The sequence below is a fragment of the Balearica regulorum genome, unplaced genomic scaffold (genome assembly GCF_011004875.1).
Source record: "Balearica regulorum gibbericeps isolate bBalReg1 unplaced genomic scaffold, bBalReg1.pri scaffold_57_arrow_ctg1, whole genome shotgun sequence".
NCBI classification, from domain to species: Eukaryota; Metazoa; Chordata; class Aves; order Gruiformes; family Gruidae; genus Balearica; species Balearica regulorum.
The window spans coordinates 88,635-108,353 of NW_022679074.1; the positions used below are offsets into that span (position 1 = coordinate 88,635).

Below are 19,719 nucleotides of genomic sequence, written 5' to 3' on the forward strand. Positions count from 1 at the left end.
GCTCCAGCTGAGCCTCTTCCCGCTGCAGCCTCACCCTCAGGTCCTCCTCCAGCATCCTGGAGCCAACCACACTCCCATCCATACAAGTGCACAGGGGTGCAGGGACACCCCACCTCTCTTGCAAAAGCTGCTCTGCTTGCCCCTCTCCCAACTGCAGAGCAGAGATGCTGCCTGCAGCCCAACTCGGACTTGCTGCTACCACTTCCCATGCCAGGCAAGGAGCAAGGGTGCTCCTGCTGCCACAGCGGGAGCTTTGGGTGCTGTGCCAGGACCAGAGCTGGGGGAGCACCTTGCTGAGAAAACCTGCGGTGCAGGAGGGCTGGGTGGCTGCAGCGAGACGGAGGAAGGGGTGCCCTCTTGGGACACTTGTGAGGCACGTGTCCCCTGCCAAGGCTGGGGGCCCGGTTAGCACGTCTGTCCCAAGCTCAGCAGCACCTGGGTGTGTTGCGGGGCTGGCCAAACTTCAGCTCAGCCTGCTTCAGCTCCAGCTCCTTCAGAGTCTCCTTCAGCGCTGCCGCCTTCTGCTCGCACTCCTTGACGTGCTGCTCCATGTCCACCGAGGGCTTCTACTGTGCCAGGAGCCTGCCGGGGATGTCCTGGCCGGGGGAGAGCACCAGGACTCAGCCCACGGCACTCCTGCAGGGTCCAGCACCCGGGCTGTGGCCTCGTGGAGGTTTCTGCACCACGGACTGACCTATGCAAACTCATGGCATGGAGAAAAGGAGCTCCATCCCTGCCCACGCAAGAGGGGCTTTGGGGGGCTCCGCGGGCAGCGGAGAGCAGACAACGCCACAAGGAAACAAGGCGAGCCGTGAGGTCTCGTCTCCCCGTGGCTCGAGCAGCCCCAGGTTTTACCGGAGATGGGTTTTTACGTTACCCAGAGGCAGGAGCGCTGCGCCGCAGCCTTGGCCTTCTCCGTCTTCTCAGTTAGCCAGGCCTCGCGCTCCATCGGGGATTGGGTGGCCTCCAGTTTGGTGTCTGGGTTGGGAGGGAAGCGGCAGGGCAGGATGCCTGCGGCTGCACCTGCGTCCCACCCCCCTGCACCCCGCCAGGGACTCACCCACCAGCGGGTCCTGCGAGTGCAGGCTTGGGAAGTCCACAGCGAGCTGGGACCTGGCTTGCTGCAAGGATGGATGTTCATCATCACCCCCGGCTGCTGGCTGCTGGCACCCTGGGGGAGCTGGCCCTGCAGCCCCCCCGCTATGGGGGGCTCGACACTGCTGCCTGCTCTCTGCCCGCAGCCCTGCCTGTGCCGGGCCCCCCCCAGCTCACCGCTCTCGGATGCCTTTCACTCTCTTCCTTCAGCCAGAGCCTGTCCACGTGCACCTCCCGGGCGGCCAGGGAGCGGTGCCTGCGCTCTCTCTCTGCTAGGAGCTGGGTTTTCATCTTGGCCATGTCCTCCTGGAGCATATCGGAGAAGGGAGAAGCGGCTGCCAAAGCTGGGACGGACCTTAGTGCACCAGCGGAGCTTCTGGGATTGCCAGGGTCAAAGATGCCCCCCTCCCCCCCATGTCAGCAGGCTGGGAAGGAAACTGGGAAAGGAGGGCTGGAGGATGGAGCATGCTGCCTTCACCATGGCTGGTGCTTCGGGCAGGCTGTCCCCAGCCCCAGGGCAGCCCGGCCCAACAGCGAGATGCGGGAGGAGCTAGGGAGGTATCTGGGTGCTGTGGGCAAGCCCAGCTCAGGCTCTTTTGCCTCCTCTTTCGAGCAGCAAGACTCACCAGCCTGGCTGCGCCTGGGGGCTCTCTCTGGAGAGTGGGAGAGGGCCCCGAGGTGCCCTGGACCATCTCACCTTGGCTACAGCAGCAGCTCGGAGGGCATCCGAGGCCATGAGCTCCATGTCTTCCAGCTCCCCAGGGTACAGCTCGGCCATCCCGCACAGGAGGTCCAGGTGTGGAGGCAGGTGGGCCAGCTCCTGGGACACAGGGAGCCACAGCACCCAGTCACCCCAGCGAGCCCCGGGGGTCCCCTGCACGCTGCGACGGCGCACGGAGGGGAGCAGGAGGACCTCGCCGAGCCAGGAGGGCATCCCACCAGCACAGCCCCTCGGGCACCTCTGCCTTTGCAGGAGGGGTGGGTGGGACGACTGCACGGTGAGGAGGAGCTCACCTTCCTCAGGGCATCCAGCACCGCCAGGTACCGGGCGGTCACCTTCTGTGCAGCGTGGCCTTTTGCGAGCATCTTCTCGATGTTGTTCTCCAGCTGGCGAATCGCCTGGGGCGCAGACGGCAGGGGGACACAGGGTGACCCCGTGTGCCGAGCCCGGCACCCACCCGGGGGGGTGCAGGGGTTGGATTAAACCCCCCGTGGGTGCTGCCACCCCAGGAAGGGGTCCTACGTACCTGCACCTGCGCCTGGTGCCGCTTCTCATCCCTCTCGGCATCGTGCAGCTGCTGTAGCCACCTCTGCAGCTCATCCCGGGTCTGGCTCCGCTGCCTCACCCGGTACAGCAGCATGTCGCACATCCTCCTCTGCTCATAGATTTCAGCACGGAGCTTCTCCAGGGCCACCTGGATGGGCACGGGAGAGTTTGCCAGGCTGGAGGCAGGGCTAGCTGGGCACCCAAAGGAGAAGGGGGCACAGCCTGGAAAACACCCCCCAAGGTAGAGCCGGGGACGCTGGGACGCTGCTCTGGGACATCGTCACTCCCTTGGCAGGATGGGCTCAGGGAGAGCTTTGCTCTGGGGGGCTGGCTGGGGCAAGGCGGAGGTGGGCATCTGCTGATGGCAGCGGTGGGCTGGGCTTCGGAACTCTGCGTAACGCAGACCCGGGGCTGGGCGTCAACCAAATCCATCGGTGCCCCAGATGCGGCTGCTGGCGGAGAGCGGTGGCACCGCTCTGTCCCTGCAAGAGGCCCCCGGGCAAAGGCAGCTCTGCGGGGCCAGCGCCTCGATCTCCATGGGCTTGGAACCAGGTCATGACCTTGGGGCATGCAGTCAAGGGCACAGACAGCATCTCTCTCCCAGGGATGCAGCTGGACCCGGCAGGAACCCCAGCAGCCCTGGGGACACGGCAGGGGGCAAAGGAAGCTCAGGGAGCCAGAGGAGGACCCGCACGCATGGCTCCTACCGTGGAAAGGGACCCATGGGACTGCAGGTGAAAACCCCGGCTCTCACCACACCAGCCCCGGGGTGCTGCCCTTGTGCCGGCACCAGGTCCCTCTGCCGTGCACCTCGTCCTTCCGAGGGTCCCCAGAGCCCCAACCCCTGCCAGCAGCCCGCACCCGCCCGACCCTGCCGTTACCTCCACCGTCTTCCCGGCCAAATCCATGCCCACGTGCCTCTGTGCTCCGCAAGCCTCAGCGATGGGCAACTTGCTGCGCTGTGGGCAGGAAAGGGGCAGAGAGAACATCACCGCCAGCCTGGGGAAAGTCACATCCTGCTCCTGGAGAGGGCCGCTGGAGGAGCTGGCTCCGCAGGGCCAGCACCAGGCAGGGTACAGCAGATGGCACCTACCGCTACTGCCTGGACGCTGCCCAGGGCACAGACATCCTCCTGCACCGCCTCACGCAGGCGCGGGAGCAGCTTTCTCTTCTGATGGAGCTTTTCCTCACAGCACTGGGCAAAAACCTTCCTCCCTTGCTCTGCAGGACATTAAGGCACTGCTGTTGGCACCGTGCAGGACCAAGAGCCCCCCACCCGCCCCCGCCAAGCCCAAGGGGCAGCACCTTGCAAGGCGACCATGGTGCGCAGCTCCTGGGCGCGCTGGCTGAGCTTTGCCTTCCGGCCCTGCACCGTGCTGGCGCTCCCACCTCGGCCCTCCAGCCCCGCGGCAGCCATCACGGCTCCGATGCCTGGTGGGGGCGTGGCCGGGCCGTGACCACGGACGCAGCCCAGCTCCCGTTGCCCGTGGAACTGTTGCTGTGATACCTCCAGCTGCGGCATGCCGCACACCTCCTGCTTGGCCATCACCTCCCCCTCTGTTTCCCATCACCGTGGCTACAGCGGTTGCAACCCGCCCAGCCGCGGAACCCTCCACGCCCCACCGGGAACAGGGCGAGGACCATTGTGGGGAAAAGACCTCTACAGGTAACCCAGACACGTCCAGTGCTCTCCTGGCACCTGCCAGCGTATTTCAAATGGCAAGGGGAGTCCACCACTACCCAGATCTGTACCTTTGGAAGTTACAGTTCATTAGCGAGGAAGCGATTGTGCGGGCACTTACAACCGTGGAAACAGGCCAGAACAAACCAGCTACCAATATTGACATTTATCTCCATGCTCACCATACGTTCTTGCTGAACTACAAATACGACAAGAAAGGCAAGCATGCACATTTAGTTGTTGATAAAGAAAATCAAGCCCTCTCTACCAGAAAAAAATCCTCAACGTTTGATTTACAGAAAGACTTTATACGGAAATTGCCTCCCTAGCACCAAGCTCGTAAATCAGCTCAGATTAAGTTTCTGTAACTCCAGATCTTTCACCTGCAGCCATCCGACTGCGCTCTAGCTGTTGAACATCGGGAAAGAAGAAACAACAGGATTGTGAAATCAAGCATCACCGACAGTGAGGCTCTCACTCGTTGTCTCATTTGCAGATTTATCAGTTGCATGTTAGCGCTAATTGCCAGTGACAAGCTAAATAGCAACATTATCATCTTCAGCACTTCATAAAGTATGCAGGAAGAGATGGCCGCTTGAAAAACAAGCGGTCAAGGGTTTGTACGCACGAGGAATCTTGTCAATCTCTCCACGCGTGTAGACATCTCCACAGAGGCTGTGTCCACATGGCAAATATAGTCATCGTGCCACTAAACTTTCCTAGGCAGAACTGAAACACCACAGAAGATCACCTTGGGGGTAGGAGAAAGCATTTTAAGATGGATAACATGGTTCAAGAATCAGGAAATTCTGAGCATGTATTAGAAAGCAGCGTAAAAAGAGAGAGGCTAAAGGACAGCTGCCAGAATTGTTCTCTACCCCACTGAGAAGAAAAGGAGCATGTACAGTTACCGCCAGGGAATTACGGCCCAACAAAGCCCGTCTAGCTCAACAGCCAGGGGCCACCGCTGCCTGTCCCACACGCGTTTCATCACGTGAGAACAGCTCACAAGCGCAGGCTGAGCCTTCAGCCTACAAAAAGCATCGCCACGGCCACAGAGACCTCCTAGACTATTAATGAAAAATAATTCTTTTCTTTCTTTCTCTACCTGTAATATATATAAAGAGATGATAGTTCATTTTTATTAATGTAGCTAAATATATTTTATGAATACCTTATTTGGAGAACATTTTTTTTCCTAAGTCAGCAAGTACTGTTAGAGCCAGTGAAGGAAATCTCTAAGAATAGCCCTTTAAAGTACTCTAATTATCGAGCAGCCAATTACAGAAGGCTAAGTCAGTTTTCACACTGCCATGAGATCAGTTCAGACACGATCCACGCTTTGCACCTGTTTCAGAGTGAAAACGCAGCTCCCTTTCCTTCAGGTTCCTCTCCTCACATACAAAACCCACCTCTCAGCCATACAGGCCATCTTCCGCTCAACACCGACAACTTCAAGAAAAACCTCTTGGCACCGTATCGGTCAGATGCTCTTCAACTGCAACCCTTCATTAAAGCAAACCAAAGCCAGAGTAACTTCCATATCAAGTCCTAACTCAATCCTCAGTAGTGCAACTCTGACACCAAATGTTCCTACAGGCAAACCCATCTGTAAACAAACGAGTGTCAAATGATTTAAAAAAAACCCACACTGCATGGAAAAATCCCAAAGGATTAGTGTCAGAAAAGATGTGGCAGCAAGAGACTGGAAAAAAAAAGAGAGTGGCTAACACCAGTCATTTCGTAGGATGTTGTTCAAGTAGAACTGTGCCAGGAAGGTTTTCCTTATTCAAGCTTTTCATCTCCTTCCTCCACGTCTTTCAGACTGAGCACTCCCAGCGTTCCTTTCCCTTTTGTCTCACTCCGCATTGTTTAGTTCCTACGAAGGACTTTGCAGAGTTGATCAGCGATTTCTATCAAGTCATCTTTCCACAGTTCTGCAGTTCCATGTCCATGCTGGGGACACGTCTCTTGACTAGAGACATTGCTGGATTCTTGTCTGTTCTCAGAAAGATTTTTACCAATACCAAATTTTACTTTATCACAGACTATTGTTGAACAAACTAACCACTGTCAAAATACAGGCCTGACCCACCAAGTACACAAGAGGAACGCTCCATATTTGCAAAGGAAATCATCGGTGGTGTAGGAGAGGCGCTGCAAAGAGAAATGACACGGGGCTTCTCCTCAGCTCCAAGCAGCAGTCTCTGAGTAATAAAGGCTACTTCCAAGCTTTCATCAATAGGGTCATGTGAAATGAAAAACTACAAACTACCCCTCTGATTTAGAATCTCTGGTAATCTTGCAGCTTATCGAAACCAATTCCATAGATTAATTCATCTCCCACTAAACTGTACAGGTGTAGTCAAATCAAGTAGGAAACACAAGAATCGCTTGACCGCTTACAATTCCCAACTGTTCGTCGAAGTCTTTGTTCTCAATAGCTTTAATCAGGGGCTTGAGCTTCTCAAGCTCAGTTTCTTCCCCTCCTGTGCTGGAAGAAGAAATCGCAGCCTCATGTGAGCACGTTCCATTTCCATGGTCTCCTCTAACTGCCTGATCGCTTCCAGGGCCTGTAAAGACATTCAGAACAAAGAGCAGTTACACACCTGCTTACAGAACAGGCACAGCTCAAAATCTCAGATCCTCTGCACGAGCTTCAGACACACGTCTCAGTACCGATCACCCCCACTCTGCCGCAGGGACCTTGCCATTACGTTATTTTGAGAGATTAACAAGAAAAGGCAGAGTTCTTGCTGTTGGAGATCACTTCCAATACTAAACAAACCTGTCTGAAACAACGTTACGTAGCAGTTGCACAGCAGAACAACAGAAACCCATGTGGCGGCTCCGGTGCAAACCCGGATTTACCACCTCAAGGAAAATAAATCCTAAGACTCTTTTTCTGTTCCAGGCATATCGCTGTCGCTGCTTTAATTCCTTTCTTTCCGTCTCCCTTCCCTGAATGGTTAGAAACCAAACTGCACGCGTGTCAGGGGCTGCTCGTACCCAGCAGTCACCTGCCAGCCACCTGAGGAGTCACTCTGCGCCTGTGAGACCAGAGGGCTTTGCTGTTCCCTCTGTGACCGCTAACGGAGAAATTACACTTGAAGGCAACACCTCTGAGCAGAGGCCAATTTGGCAAGAAAACTGACCTGCTGCTTCGTGCTCTTGTGTGGTTTGACCGAGTAGTGAACGTCCGTCACGGCTCTTTCGGTAAGGATTGCTGTGTATGGCCTCTTTGTTTCGGGATCCACACCTTTGTCAGCCACAATAGTCGCAATGTCTCTAAACATCTGCTCCAGCTCTGCCTGTCGTTCTTTGGACCTGCAGCTCCCCTTTTGATAAAATCTGTACAGGAAAAACAAAAACAAAATATTCACTAGAATAAATAGATACTATTTATCATATCAAAATGTAGAATGTATTATGGAAGTAACACATAATTTAATAAACATCACAGCCTAAAGAGTGAAAACTCTTGTAACTCTGTTAAATTTCACAACTGCTTGAACGGTTTGATGTGCAGCACAGAAAAAGAATAACCATATGAATAACGTACATCGTTGTGACAGACAGTGTAACCGCGGGATAGGGACCGTGAAACAGAAGCTATAGAATCAGGTTGAGATAATTAGTTTGTAACCAAGGTAATAGGTAATGAAGCTAACTGACCATGGCAAGGTACAATGCTGCTCTGTTCCATGGACAGTCCCTACCCAACTGAACAATAGGTTCGGAGGTATTAATCTTATGAAGTCGTTATGGACAGGTGCATCCACAGCAAGGGTACTGCTCATGCCCACAAGAAAAGGGTCACCCAGCGGACACGGGTGCGAGACCACTGACGACCACCAGAGATCCTTGAGGACCACCGACTCCAATCACTGAGCATGCGTGACAGGGAGGAGAATATGGAAATGGATTCTAAGAAATGATTATCCTAGGACTGCCTTTTCAGAGAAAAACGATGAATATGCATGTTTTGATCCTACATAACCTGTGTGTTGGTGATCACCTGGCATGCACGTTGGGTGGAGCTAACCCCCGTGCAACCAGCGCTGCAATAAAGAATGCCTGCCTTTTAACACTACATTGGTGTCACGAGGTTTATTCCTGGATTTCGGTGACACGAGGACTCGCTACGGAGCCGAGAAGGAAGACCTTGAACAACAGGAACGAGGAGTCGGACAGAGAGAGCCAGAGACGGCAGAAGTACCAACGGGCTACAGGACCGAGGGGGAGGAATGCGAAAACAGTGGCCGGGGGGCCAGGCAGAGAGAGAGGGAGAGAGAGAAGGAAACAAGCGCCGCCTGGCAGCCGAGCGCCGTGGGACTACACTTCCCGGCATGCTCCGGGGAGCCAATGTGGCCGACCAGCAGCCCCGTGCCCCAAGCCTGCAGCTCCCGGCACGCCGCGGGAGGCAGCCTTCCACGCCGCCTGACCCTGCGGGGACACCGTCCCGTGCCCTCGCGCCGACTCCCCCGAAAGCCCCGCCGAGCCGCCACGGCAGCCCCGAGCTCCGCAGCGCGGCTCCGGGCCGGACCCCCCCCGCCAGCTCCCCTCAGCCGCCTCCGACTCGGCGCGGACGCCCGCCGGCTCCGGGCAGCCCCCGCCGCCCGGCTCCGACACGGCGCGCACCCCCCCACCCGCCACCCGGCTCCGGACAGCCCCCCTCCCCTCTGTGACACGGACCCCGCCGCCCCCCCGCCCCTCCTCGGGGCTTTCCCCGGGACCCGCCGGTCCATCCCGCTGCCCCGCTCACCTTCTCCCTCGGGGCAGCCGCAGCCCGGCGCCGCCTCTGCTCCTCCCTCGGCTCACAGCAGCCCCTGCACGCCGGCTGCCCCTCACCGCGAGGGGCCGTGGCCAGCAGCCTCACTGCCCGCCCCTGGGGCTCCTCCAGCCCCAACCCACGGCTGGAGCCCAGCAGGAGCAGGGGGCCATCGCCTGACCCCCCCACACCTCCTCCCCTGCCCTCCAGCACAGCCCCTCGCCCCCTGCAAAGGAAGCGCAAACGCAGCCGGCAGGGCAAAAGAGACAGCAAGCCTTTATTTTAAAAAGAAAAAGCTCTCTTAGTCATTTGCCTGAGCATCACAGCTTACAGTTACTCAGTGTCTTCCGGTCTCACAGGATGAGGCAGAGGGACAGTTGATTCCGTCTCCGCAGCTCTGGACAGAGCTTTTCTCATAGCTCTGGCAAAAGACAAAAAAAAAAACCCCAAAAAAACCCCAAACAAACCAAAAGAGCAAGCTATTGTAAGACGACGGTCCTTGCACAAAGCCACGTGAAGTGAATTCTCTGTTACAAGCAGCTCATTTTTAACCAGGAAGATTTCATAGAGTATCTCTAGTCGGCAGGGACCCATCAGTGTCACCGAGTCCAAGCCCCTGCTCCTCGCAGGACTACCTAAAACTAAACCGTGCGACTAAGAGCAAGTTCTGATCGCGCGGTACACTCATCAAACATCTTTCGCACCGGAATAACAGATGGACTCCTTTACCACGGGACAAATCCAGCACAGGGGCAAACTTCATGCCGCTTTTGTCACACGACCATTCTTCTACACCAGCCAGCGGGTTCAGAATTATGAACAGAAAGGACAGGACAAGCTGCGCACCCACGCAAGCCTCATATCCCTAAGAAATTATTGAAGAAAAAACCAAAGAAATTCCAAGTTTTAAGATCGCATTGGCTTAGGGACTGATACCTGTGACTATTGAGATACTAAGATCAATTCAAGCAATTAGAGCCATTGCTCAATCGATGTAACCAAACAAAAGGGAAACCATTGTCCCTTAGAAAATAATTAGTTGTAAGATAAGAAGCTCTGGAACAATCTCATTTTAAACAGCTCGGCCTTGGAAGAACAGATGCACAAAGATACAAGAGTTACAAGGTGATCCCAAAACCAGCCTTGAGGGATAAGGTAGATGTGATACCAGGAGTGAGTCTGAAGACACACACAGACACACACCCTCCCCGCTCCCCCCCCCCCCCCGCCCCCGCGCCGACCACCCGGAGGTGCCAACAAACACGGGGGAAAGACATTAGCATATGCTGACGAGTTCCCGGGAAATCCATGACTGTGATAAGCACTACAGGGAAAGATACTGAATATGTCTATGAACATAGTGGAAATACTTGCTGGTTTTGTCTTTTGGGTGTGCACCTTAGGTGGAGTTATCCCCCCTGCACCCAGCGCTGCAATAAAGAATGCCTGCTTTCCAAAACTTGAAAAGAAGTCTTAGGGAGTGAACTCTTTTGCTGCTTTCCGGTAACAGATTTTGGCACCCCAGACGGGACAGTGTTCTGGAACATCGGCGGATCCGAGGGATCGCAGGACCTCCAGCCGGCACCGAGGGATTCTCGGGGAGAACCTGCGATCCCCGGAGCAGAGAGTTCTGAGCAAGGACCATCACTAAGGCAAAGGCATTCTTTCAGTATTATTTTCTGTTGCCTGCCTGTTGGTCGTAGGGAAAGCTGTGCAGGGTTGGGCTGTATCCCTGGGGCAAAGGGAAAGCACCCTTGGATTGAAACTGAAGGGTAAGTCTCCTTCCTGAAACCGAAGCTGGGAAGTTTGTCTGTTGAATGTTGAACACGGCCGTGATCGTAATGGTGTGGTTTTGTGTTTGTTGTTGTAGTGTTCGTAAGTGTGTATTATTGTTGTAAAAAGCTGGGGTGAAATTGGTTTGTGCCCTCTGTTTCAAATGGGAACTGGAACTTCTAAAAGGGAATTGATCTTAAAGAATCATCTCCTCTTGGGTGCCTTTTAGTAAATTGGAAGCAAATAGCAGGACCCCCAGGAGGAGTGGCAAAGAAGGAGGATCTAATCAAATATTGTAATCAGTGGTGGCCGTTGTATGGACTGAATGAGGGAGAAAAGTGGCCGGTTAATGGGACTTTTACGATACTCTGTTACAGTTGTTGTTGTTCTTAAGAGGGGAAGGAAAATGGGATGAAGTTCCCTATGTTGATTTATTCTCTGCTTTAGGAGATCATCCTGAATGGAGCAGGGAATGTAGATGAATACGGAGAGATCCTTTGGTTCTGACCTTGGCAAAAGATCATCAGAAACTCTCTAAGCGTTGTTGTTCGGCGTGTAGTATCAGTCAATGGTGCGTCCAATACGGAGGACCGGGCGAGGAGGATGTTTCTGATGAAGGGGAATCTTTTGCTGGAAATGAGAAATTCAGTGCTATTGCAGGGAGAACGAGGGGAGGATGGGGAAGTCGAGTTGTGCAAGCTCTGCTGGGACAGGCAGTAGGGGCAGAGGGACCAGTGACCGTTAAAGTACCCTTCTCAGTGATGGATTTATGCTTGTGGGAAAAGCTGGTGGGTATTTACAGGGAAGATCCTGAAAAGGAGGGAGATGCCTTGCAGTTAGCATTTATCTGTTGTGGAACAGGCATCTCTAGATATTGGAAGATTGGAGGAATTTGAGCAAGTTGTTGGAAAGGGCTGGGAACATGTATAATAACCAAGAAGTGGTTAAAGAGAATGGGGAAAGGAAAAAGTTGTTGCAGGACAAGGTAGCGGGAGGCTGTGAAGGTGTTGCTCTGCTTGTAGTCCAGGGCAACGGGGTTTGAAGTGCGAGCGTGATGAGGAGGATGATTTGGAATGAATGAAAGATGTTGGAAGTTGCATGGCTGGTTTTTGATAACAGGGACAAAGGGAAGGAAATTAGAGAAGAGCAAGGAGAAAACCAACAAGAGCGGGGACAGGCACGGAGAGACAGGGAAAGAGAGGGTAACGTGAGAGCTGCACTGCAGGGAGCGTCAGCAAACAGTAACTTCAGGGGAGGACGGCAATACTATGGGGGGAGAGGCGAGGCCCCTCCAGCACAAAATACCAGGAATACCTTAGGAGATAATCAGTGTGCCTATTGTAAAGAACTGGGGCGTTGGGAAGATTAAGGACCGTTTTAGGGCTCCTATTCCTATCAGTCGAGAGGTTCTGGAAGAGGCACCATACGATCAAGAAGCAGCTCCCTTTCCACGTCAGCTCCCCTGAACTAAGTCCTGAAGGGGACCGGGGGAAACCTCCCCAGCAGAACCCCACAGCAGAGCTGGGGAAATGGAAAATAGATTTTCTTGTAGATACTGGGGTAACTTGTGACTTGTCAAAGACAATTGAGCGATGCTACAGTAAACATTGTGAGTGCCACAGGGAAAGCGGAACAGCGTGCCTTTTCCCATCCTTTAAATTTTAAGCTCGAAAAACAATGAGTAACTCACCATTTTTTCTATATGCCTGAATGTCCTATATCACTCTTGAGACGGGACCTATGGAGTAAATTGGAAGCACAAATCACCTGTAAAGATGGGGAGGTCGAGGTGTTAATTCCTGAATCTAAACTTGTACAAGCATCTGGTAAAGCTAACGCCAAACCGTTAAAGCTTGAACCCAAAGCAGGAATGAAGCCGGTGAGGCAAAACCAATATCCTTTGAAACTGGAGGCTAGAATCAGGCTAAAAACAAGAGTGGTTCACAGTTCTAGATTTGAAAGATGCCTTTTTCTGCATACCTCTCAAGGGAGAAAGTCAACATATATTTGCCTTTGAGTGGGAAGACCCAGAAATGGGTTGCAAATCACAGTACACTTGGACAGTGTTGCCACAGGGATTTAAAAATAGTCCCACAATATTTGGAAATCAATTAACCAAAAAATTGGAAACCTGGACAAGAAAACATAAAACAGGGACTGTGTTGCAGTGTGTGGATGATATTTTCATTGCAACTGTAACCTGGGAAGAAGGCTTACAATTAACCATGGATCTTTTGAATTTTCTGGTCTTAAACGGTTACTGAGTTTCGAAAGAAAAAGCTCAAATCACACAAGAATCTGTTAAATCCTTGGGATTTGAACTTTTAAAAGGACAAAGAAGCTTGAGCACAGAGAGAAAAGCAGCTATCTGTCAGCTCCCAGAGCCCCAGAACGCACACACGAACTGCGAACCTTCCTTGGAATAGTGGGGTGGTGCAGGCTGCGGATCGCCAGTTATGGACTCATTGTGAAACCTTTCTATGAACTATGGAAAAATTCACCACCTGAACTTTTGGAATGGGACCACGAAATGCTTTCAAACAACTAAAAAGGACTCCGGTGAAAGCACCAGCTTTAGGACTCCCGGCTCTAACCAAAACCTTTGGATTGTTTGTTCATGAGCGGCAAGCTGTAGCTCTGGGGGTGCTCTCTCAGATGTTGGGAGGCAACAGACACGCTGTGGCCTATTTCTCCAAGCCATTGGACAATCCCAGCAGAGGATGGCCAGGATGTCTGAAAGCTGTGGCTGCTACTGTGCCGCTAATTCAAGAAGCCTGGAAACTGAGACCGGGACAAAGGATTGGCTGGTTTTGTACCACACATGGTACTCACTGTCCTGGACCAGAAAGGTGGGCACTGGCTGTCTCCGAGCTGGATGTTGAAGTGGCGCTTCTCGAGCAAGATGATGCTGTTTTGAAATCCACTGCAGTCGTAAAGCTGGCAGTTTTCCTGTCATCCTGACAACTGGAAGAAGAGGAACCCACACAGGACTGTTTACAGACCATTGAGGAAGTGTATTCCAGTCGACCTGACCTGAAAGACACTCCTCTGGAAAACCCAGCCTGGGAGCTAATCTACAGATGGGAGCAGCTTTGTGAAAAAAGGGATCCAGATGTCAGTGTATGTTGTGAGCACAGTGGATACTGTTGTAGAAGTGAAAGCTCTGCAACCCGTGCACCAGGCGCTGCAATAAAGAATGCCTGCTTTCTAAAACTTGAAAATAGGTCTTAGAGAGTGAATTCTTTTGCCGCTTTCCGGTAACAGTATGGTGACAAGCAGTTGGGCTGTATTAGGCAGGGCCGCTGTCAGGGGACTAGTGCCTGTGTTTAAGGGCCAATAATCGATCATTAGGCGCCACTTCCCATTTGGTTTGTGAACTGGCCACACTGGGGAGTGATCAGGGGAGTGAGTTTGAATACTTACCCCCTGTTCCTGCAGCTCTTTTATCACCGGAGCGATTCCCTCCCTCTCTCCCAGCGGTAAGGGACAGCCTTACACACCCCTTGTGTACCCGGCACAAGGCTGCCTGTCCTTTCAGTGACACTTGGGGCCAAGGTGGCCCTGGATGCTGAGGCAGGGGTGAGACAAGTGGTGCTGTGGCCACATAGCACCTTTGAAACACCTAACACCAGCCAGCCCACCATTCCTGCAGACACCTCCCAACCAAAACCGGGCAGGGGCAGCAGTCTTCCCCCGAGTTCCTTTTGTGTGAGTCACTAGCAAGCTATTTTGGTGCTCCTTCAGGACATACCTTTCTGCAAAGGTTTTTGAGGACCAAACTCCAGGCAGGCACTGTTCTCTCTAAGCACCGAATCTCTCACGGTAATTGTTTCTTCTCCAGGAGGCCACCAAACTTGAGGTCCCTCAAGTTTTAGGTCTTCTTTCCCATCCTAGTGACTGTTTTGAATTAACTTCATCTATGGTTTTGGTCATTTTGTTTGGGTTTTTTTAAGGTCCAAGTCTCCCTGTAGTGCTTCTCCCACACTGGCTCCTGCTGTCAATCATTTAGTCATTCCCACTCTCGTTGCCACTTGCGATCGCCACCATATCCAAGAAGAGGCGAAGGGAAGAGTCGTCACAATCGTTGTAGGTCAAGGTCAGATGGTTATCACCGTTCAGGGGCAAGGGCACCCCCATACAGAAGATACCGTTCACGGTCAAGGTCTCCAGTACTTAGAGAACAGTCTTCCACTAAATGGACTATACCTCAAGGGGAAGAAGAAAGGGAGCATTTTAGCAGATACAGAGAAATTCCACCTGAATTCATTTATGTTCTTAATTCATCTTCATATTATCTCTATAAAAAATTTCTGAACTTGCCCATGCTCTTTAATTTGGAAAAAAGCACACAGCATCCATTAGCTGTTCTCAGTGTTTAGCTATAGCGGCTAACATTTTCAGAGCAGAGCTATGCTGTAAACCATTATTTTTATTTGTTTTTGTAAAGAGAGCAAGAGATATCACAAGAAAAGATCTGCCCTGTAACAGTCCAGTTAAATGGAAGCACCAACTGCAAATGTGACTTTCATGTAACTCAGTTGGGCTAATAGTGGGATGTTCAGATAAGCTTACTGTGCTGACTGGCATAGCAGATGAGAAACTGGCTTCCTGTAACTCAAGTCTTAAAGCGACTAAAAGAAAAAAAACCCACAACAATTTCAAAGATTTCAAAGACCTTACTTGCTGCCCTGATATTGCTCGTTTATATCAGTTATCAGTATTTGCTTAAAGCTTGCGAGAGTGGAGAATGAAACATTCTCACTAAGCCTGATGTTAGTCCTGCAGTGTAATATTATACAATAAAGGTGTTAAAAAAAGTTCATTCGGCTAATTTTCTGCACTTTCTGTTCTTTCTCCGACATATGTGCTAAGGCTGTACAGACTGATGTGTGTCTGGGAGAGCTGACGGAGGATCAGCAGCAGGCAGTTAGCTCTACCCGCCACAGGAGATGGGGCTCCTTCACACATCAGCTAGTGTTGAGACTGGTGTGTACGTTCGTCAGGGGCACGGCTGAGGCACACTTGCCCATGCAGGACCTTACGGGAGGCTGGCTGGGCTACACCTGTGTCACAGGGACAGCGGGCGCGTACGCCGAGATTTCGAACGCAAGCCACTTGTCAACATTCCATCCAGAGAAAATCCATGACGGAAAACACTAAACAGCCCAAAAGGCTTGCTGCTAGGCAAGCCTGGATCAGATTTCCTACAGAAAGCTGAAAAGTGCTGTTACAGCTTATTTGCTCTTGGTATACAGACATCTTTAAGCGTCAAGTCAGTCCTTTTCTCCTGCTCACCTTTCTCTATTGGATGTATGCTACTTTGCCCTTCCTTTTCCTAGCACTATTCCATCTGATCTCAGTGGTGTTTCTGCGATCCTTCAAGTGCCTTTTATATAACCTGGAAACCCACTGCTCAATTCATTTTCAGAAAACCCTAAATGCAATGGAACAATACAGTCTCTCTCACTATTGTCGTGGACAAACTACTTGAAATCTCACATCTACACCCCCTCCAGTCCCAAATGTCCCCTATACAATTTGTTCCTCCATTTTCCTCGGATGGGCCTGAAGGAGAGGGAAAATAAAAAGTTAATTCAATCTCAGTAACTGAGATGATTTTCTTTTACTTGAGCATGCAAAATCATTTGGAAGGCTGTAGAAAAGTCTTCCAAATCTTTCTTCTCATGTCACAGACTTGTTTTGCACAGAACTGCATAAGCAGCGGTGGTTCCCATGGCTATCTCCTCCCGGAGATAACATGAATGGAAACCAAAGCTCTCACCCTGCCTGAGCAACAGTGATATTCAAAAGAAGAGCTGTAACAAGGTCCTCAAACTGCCACGTTCCTGCAGCGCTGACTTGGGAGATCCTCTCAGCTTTGCATCACCCGTAAGCTACGCTGGCGCTGCTACAGAGGGGCGTCCTTCCCAGCACCAAGCAGTTGCCCTTCGGAAAGACATGCTTGCTTCTTCTCTCCCTCTCCAACCCCCAAGCTGAATTCCCAGTGCTATTGTCTTTTTTAAAACACATGGCAACCAAGCAGCCACCTGGAGCAAAACCAGATGGAAGAGGCTTGCTTTGAAGCCGACATCAGGAGCTTCCCTATCTCGCAGCTCAGTCCACGGGCCATGTGGTCAGTATGGATGTACCCTCCAGATGACTGGGTTCTCTGTGGGTCACTTTTAGACTTCTCAAATCGACACAGAAATCTTTCCTTGCTGTCCTGTCCCACTCAGGGGGTGAGGTTAACTTTTTAATTCTCTGCGCAGTAATCAGAAGGAACGACAATTACTTTAGAGGTTCAAAGTAATCATAAATTTACTTAAAATTCAGTGGAACTACAAAAGAGAGAGGCTTGGCAAAGGTCATAACAATGCTCAAAACTTAGCAGAACTATGAAAGGTAAGGGTTTAGCAAAATGTGTGACAATATTACCCTAATGTGCCGCAAATTAAGTTAGAGACAAAGAGGGTGATAGGAAAAGAGAGAGAGAGAGAAAAGATATCACCACCCTTGCATCCAGCGATGTTCTCTGCTCATAGTTGTAGTCTTCAGGTGGTGGGCGCGCGCTGAAAACTTTATGTTTTCCCCTAATTCTCCAAAAGCATATCGTGTCCAGTTACTTAAAAGATGTACCTGCCAGGTAATATTTTCTAGGACAAATTGGTGTCGTTTTAAGGTTACCTAAGGGGTAAAAATATTCTCAAACATTAACGCAGTTAGTTGTCCAGCAGTATAAGAATTGGGAGTTTGGACTGCATTAATCACCCACTCGGGATGAGCCTTTGGATTACTTCCCGCTTCTCTACGCGATCACCGGGAAGCTACTATAAAATTAAAAACACGAGATGGACACAAAGAAGGGATAGCTCATCCACACCTTAGGCCAGCATGATATTCCAGTGTTAAGTAAGAGTAAAATCTTCCATTGGAGCTGTGTTGGTTTTGCGTGGCAAGGTTTTGGTAGCGGGGGGGCTACAGGGGTGGCTTCTGTGAGAAGCTGCTAGGAGCTTCCCCTGCGTCTGACAGAGCCAATGCCAGCCGGCTCCAAGACGGACCCGCCGCTGGCCAAGGCCAAGCCAATCAGCACCTCTGGGATAACATATTTAAGAAAGAGAAAAAAAAAACAGTTAGAGAGCGCTTCTGCAGCCAGAGAGAGGAGTGAGAAGATGTAAGAACATCTGCAGACACCAAGGTCAGTGCAGAAGGAGGGGGAGGAGGTGGAAGCCCATGGGAAGCCCGCGCTGGAGCAGGCTCCTGGCAGGACCTGTGGATCTGTGGAGAGAGGAGCCCACGCCAGAGCAGGTTTGCTGACAGGACTTGTGACCCCATGGGGGACCCACGCTGGAGCAGTCTGCTCCTGAAGGTCTGCACCCCGTGGGAGAGACCCACGCTGGAGCAGTTGGTGAAGGACTGTCTCCCGTGAGAGGGACTCCATGCTGGAGCAGGGGAACGATGAGAGGAGTCCTCCCCCTGAGGAGGAAGAAGTGGCAGAAACACCGCGTGAGGAACTGACCGTAACCCCCATTCCCTATGCCCCTGTGCCGCTGAGGGGGGGCGGAGGTTGAAGCCGGGAGTGAAGTTGAGCCCGGGAAGTTGGGAGGGGTGGGAGCAGGTGTTTTAAGATTGGATTTTATTTCTCATTCCTCTACTCTGTTTTGCTTAGTAAAAAAATTAGATGAATTCCCTCTCTGTGTTCAGTCTGTTTTGCTCGTGATGATAATTAGTGAGTGATCTCATCAAACTCTCCCTCCTCAACCTGGGCTCCATCTCCACCACTCTCCCCAAGTCCATGGCCAATTCCTTGTGGGACACCAGGGACATCTCCTATGCAGGATGTGCTGCACAGGTCTTTTTTTTTGTTTTCTGTGCTAATACAGAGTTTTCCCTTCTCACCGTCATGGCCTACGACCGCTACGTTGCCATCTGCCAACCCCTGCACTACAGGACCCTCCTGGGCAGCAGAGCTTGTGTCCACATGGCAGCAGCTGCCTGGGGCAGTGGGTTTCTCAATGCTCTGCTGCACACGGCCAATACATTTTCCATACCCCTCTGCCAGGGCAATGCTGTGGGACGGTTCTTCTGTGAAATCCCCCAGATCCTCAAGCTCTCCTGCTCACACTCCTACCTCAGGGAGATTTGGCTTCTTGTGTTTAATGCCTGTTTAGCTTTTGGGTGTTTTGTGTTCATTGTGGTGTCCTATGTGCAGATCTTCAGGGCCGTGCTGAGGATCCCCTCGGAGCAGGGATGGCACAAAGCCTTTTCCACGTGCCTCCCTCACCTGGCCGTGGTCGCCCTGTTCATCAGCACTGGCATGTTTGCCTACCTGAAGCCCCCCTCCATCTCCTCCCCATCCCTGGACCTGGTGGTGGCAGTTCTGTACTCGGTGCTGCCCCCAGCAGTGAACCCCCTCATCTACAGCATGAGGAACCAAGAGCTCAAAGATACCATCAAGAAAGTGATTCCATGGACATTTTTCTGTAGGGAAATATTTACTACCTCTCTCCACAATTGATTCTAACACTGACTACAGACTGGGTTTGAATTTTTTGGCTTTTGTGGGTTTGGGAGTTTTTGTTCTTGTTCTTGTTCTGTTTGTTTTTTGTTTAATTTCTTTTTTTTAACTATCATTACCATTATCATTATTGCTGTTGTTATTGTCATTGGTGGTTATTATGTTCCTAGAGAACTGTTGACATTTGTGTCACTTCATCTGAGGCATGTACCTGTTTTGTGTCACCTGCTGCCCTTACTAAGGTGCATTAACACTGCTCAGAGCGAGCCTCTCTCATAGCACCTCTGTAACAAAGTGGGATCCTCCCGGTGCAGTGCTTTCAGGCTGGGCTCTTTCTCCAAAGAGGCCTGAGGAGCTGCACCCCTGAAGTTCCTCTTCCTCCGTGTGTTTAGGAGTAAAAAGCTCAAATTTTTTTTGTGACCTTTTAGAGACATAGGACTGGACTTATGAGTCAATGTCTGGTGAGAGTGAAGATGGTGAGTGTGAGTGCAGGATGTACCCAGGGCTTTCCCCTAGGTGACATTCAAGACACCCATCTTCTAGGAGGGGAATCTGGAGCTGTCTGGAGAACCCGGTAGTTCTGCAGGGACAGCATGCTCCTGGGGTCGGGTGGAGAT

At 51.8% G+C, this 19,719-nt stretch overlaps 1 protein-coding gene and 1 pseudogene across 1 annotated transcript; one reads left to right on the forward strand and one right to left on the reverse strand.

Moving 5' to 3' along the window:
• Nucleotides 1-5,765: 5,765 nt before the first annotated feature.
• Nucleotides 5,766-9,577, reverse strand: LOC142599813 (ribosome maturation protein SBDS-like; annotated as a pseudogene).
• Nucleotides 9,578-18,487: 8,910 nt separating this feature from the next.
• Nucleotides 18,488-19,102, forward strand: LOC142599818 (olfactory receptor 14J1-like). The gene has a single exon (XM_075741569.1). It carries the CDS (start codon nt 18,488-18,490, stop codon nt 19,100-19,102), a length of 615 nt encoding a protein of 204 aa, XP_075597684.1.
• Nucleotides 19,103-19,719: the final 617 nt, after the last annotated feature.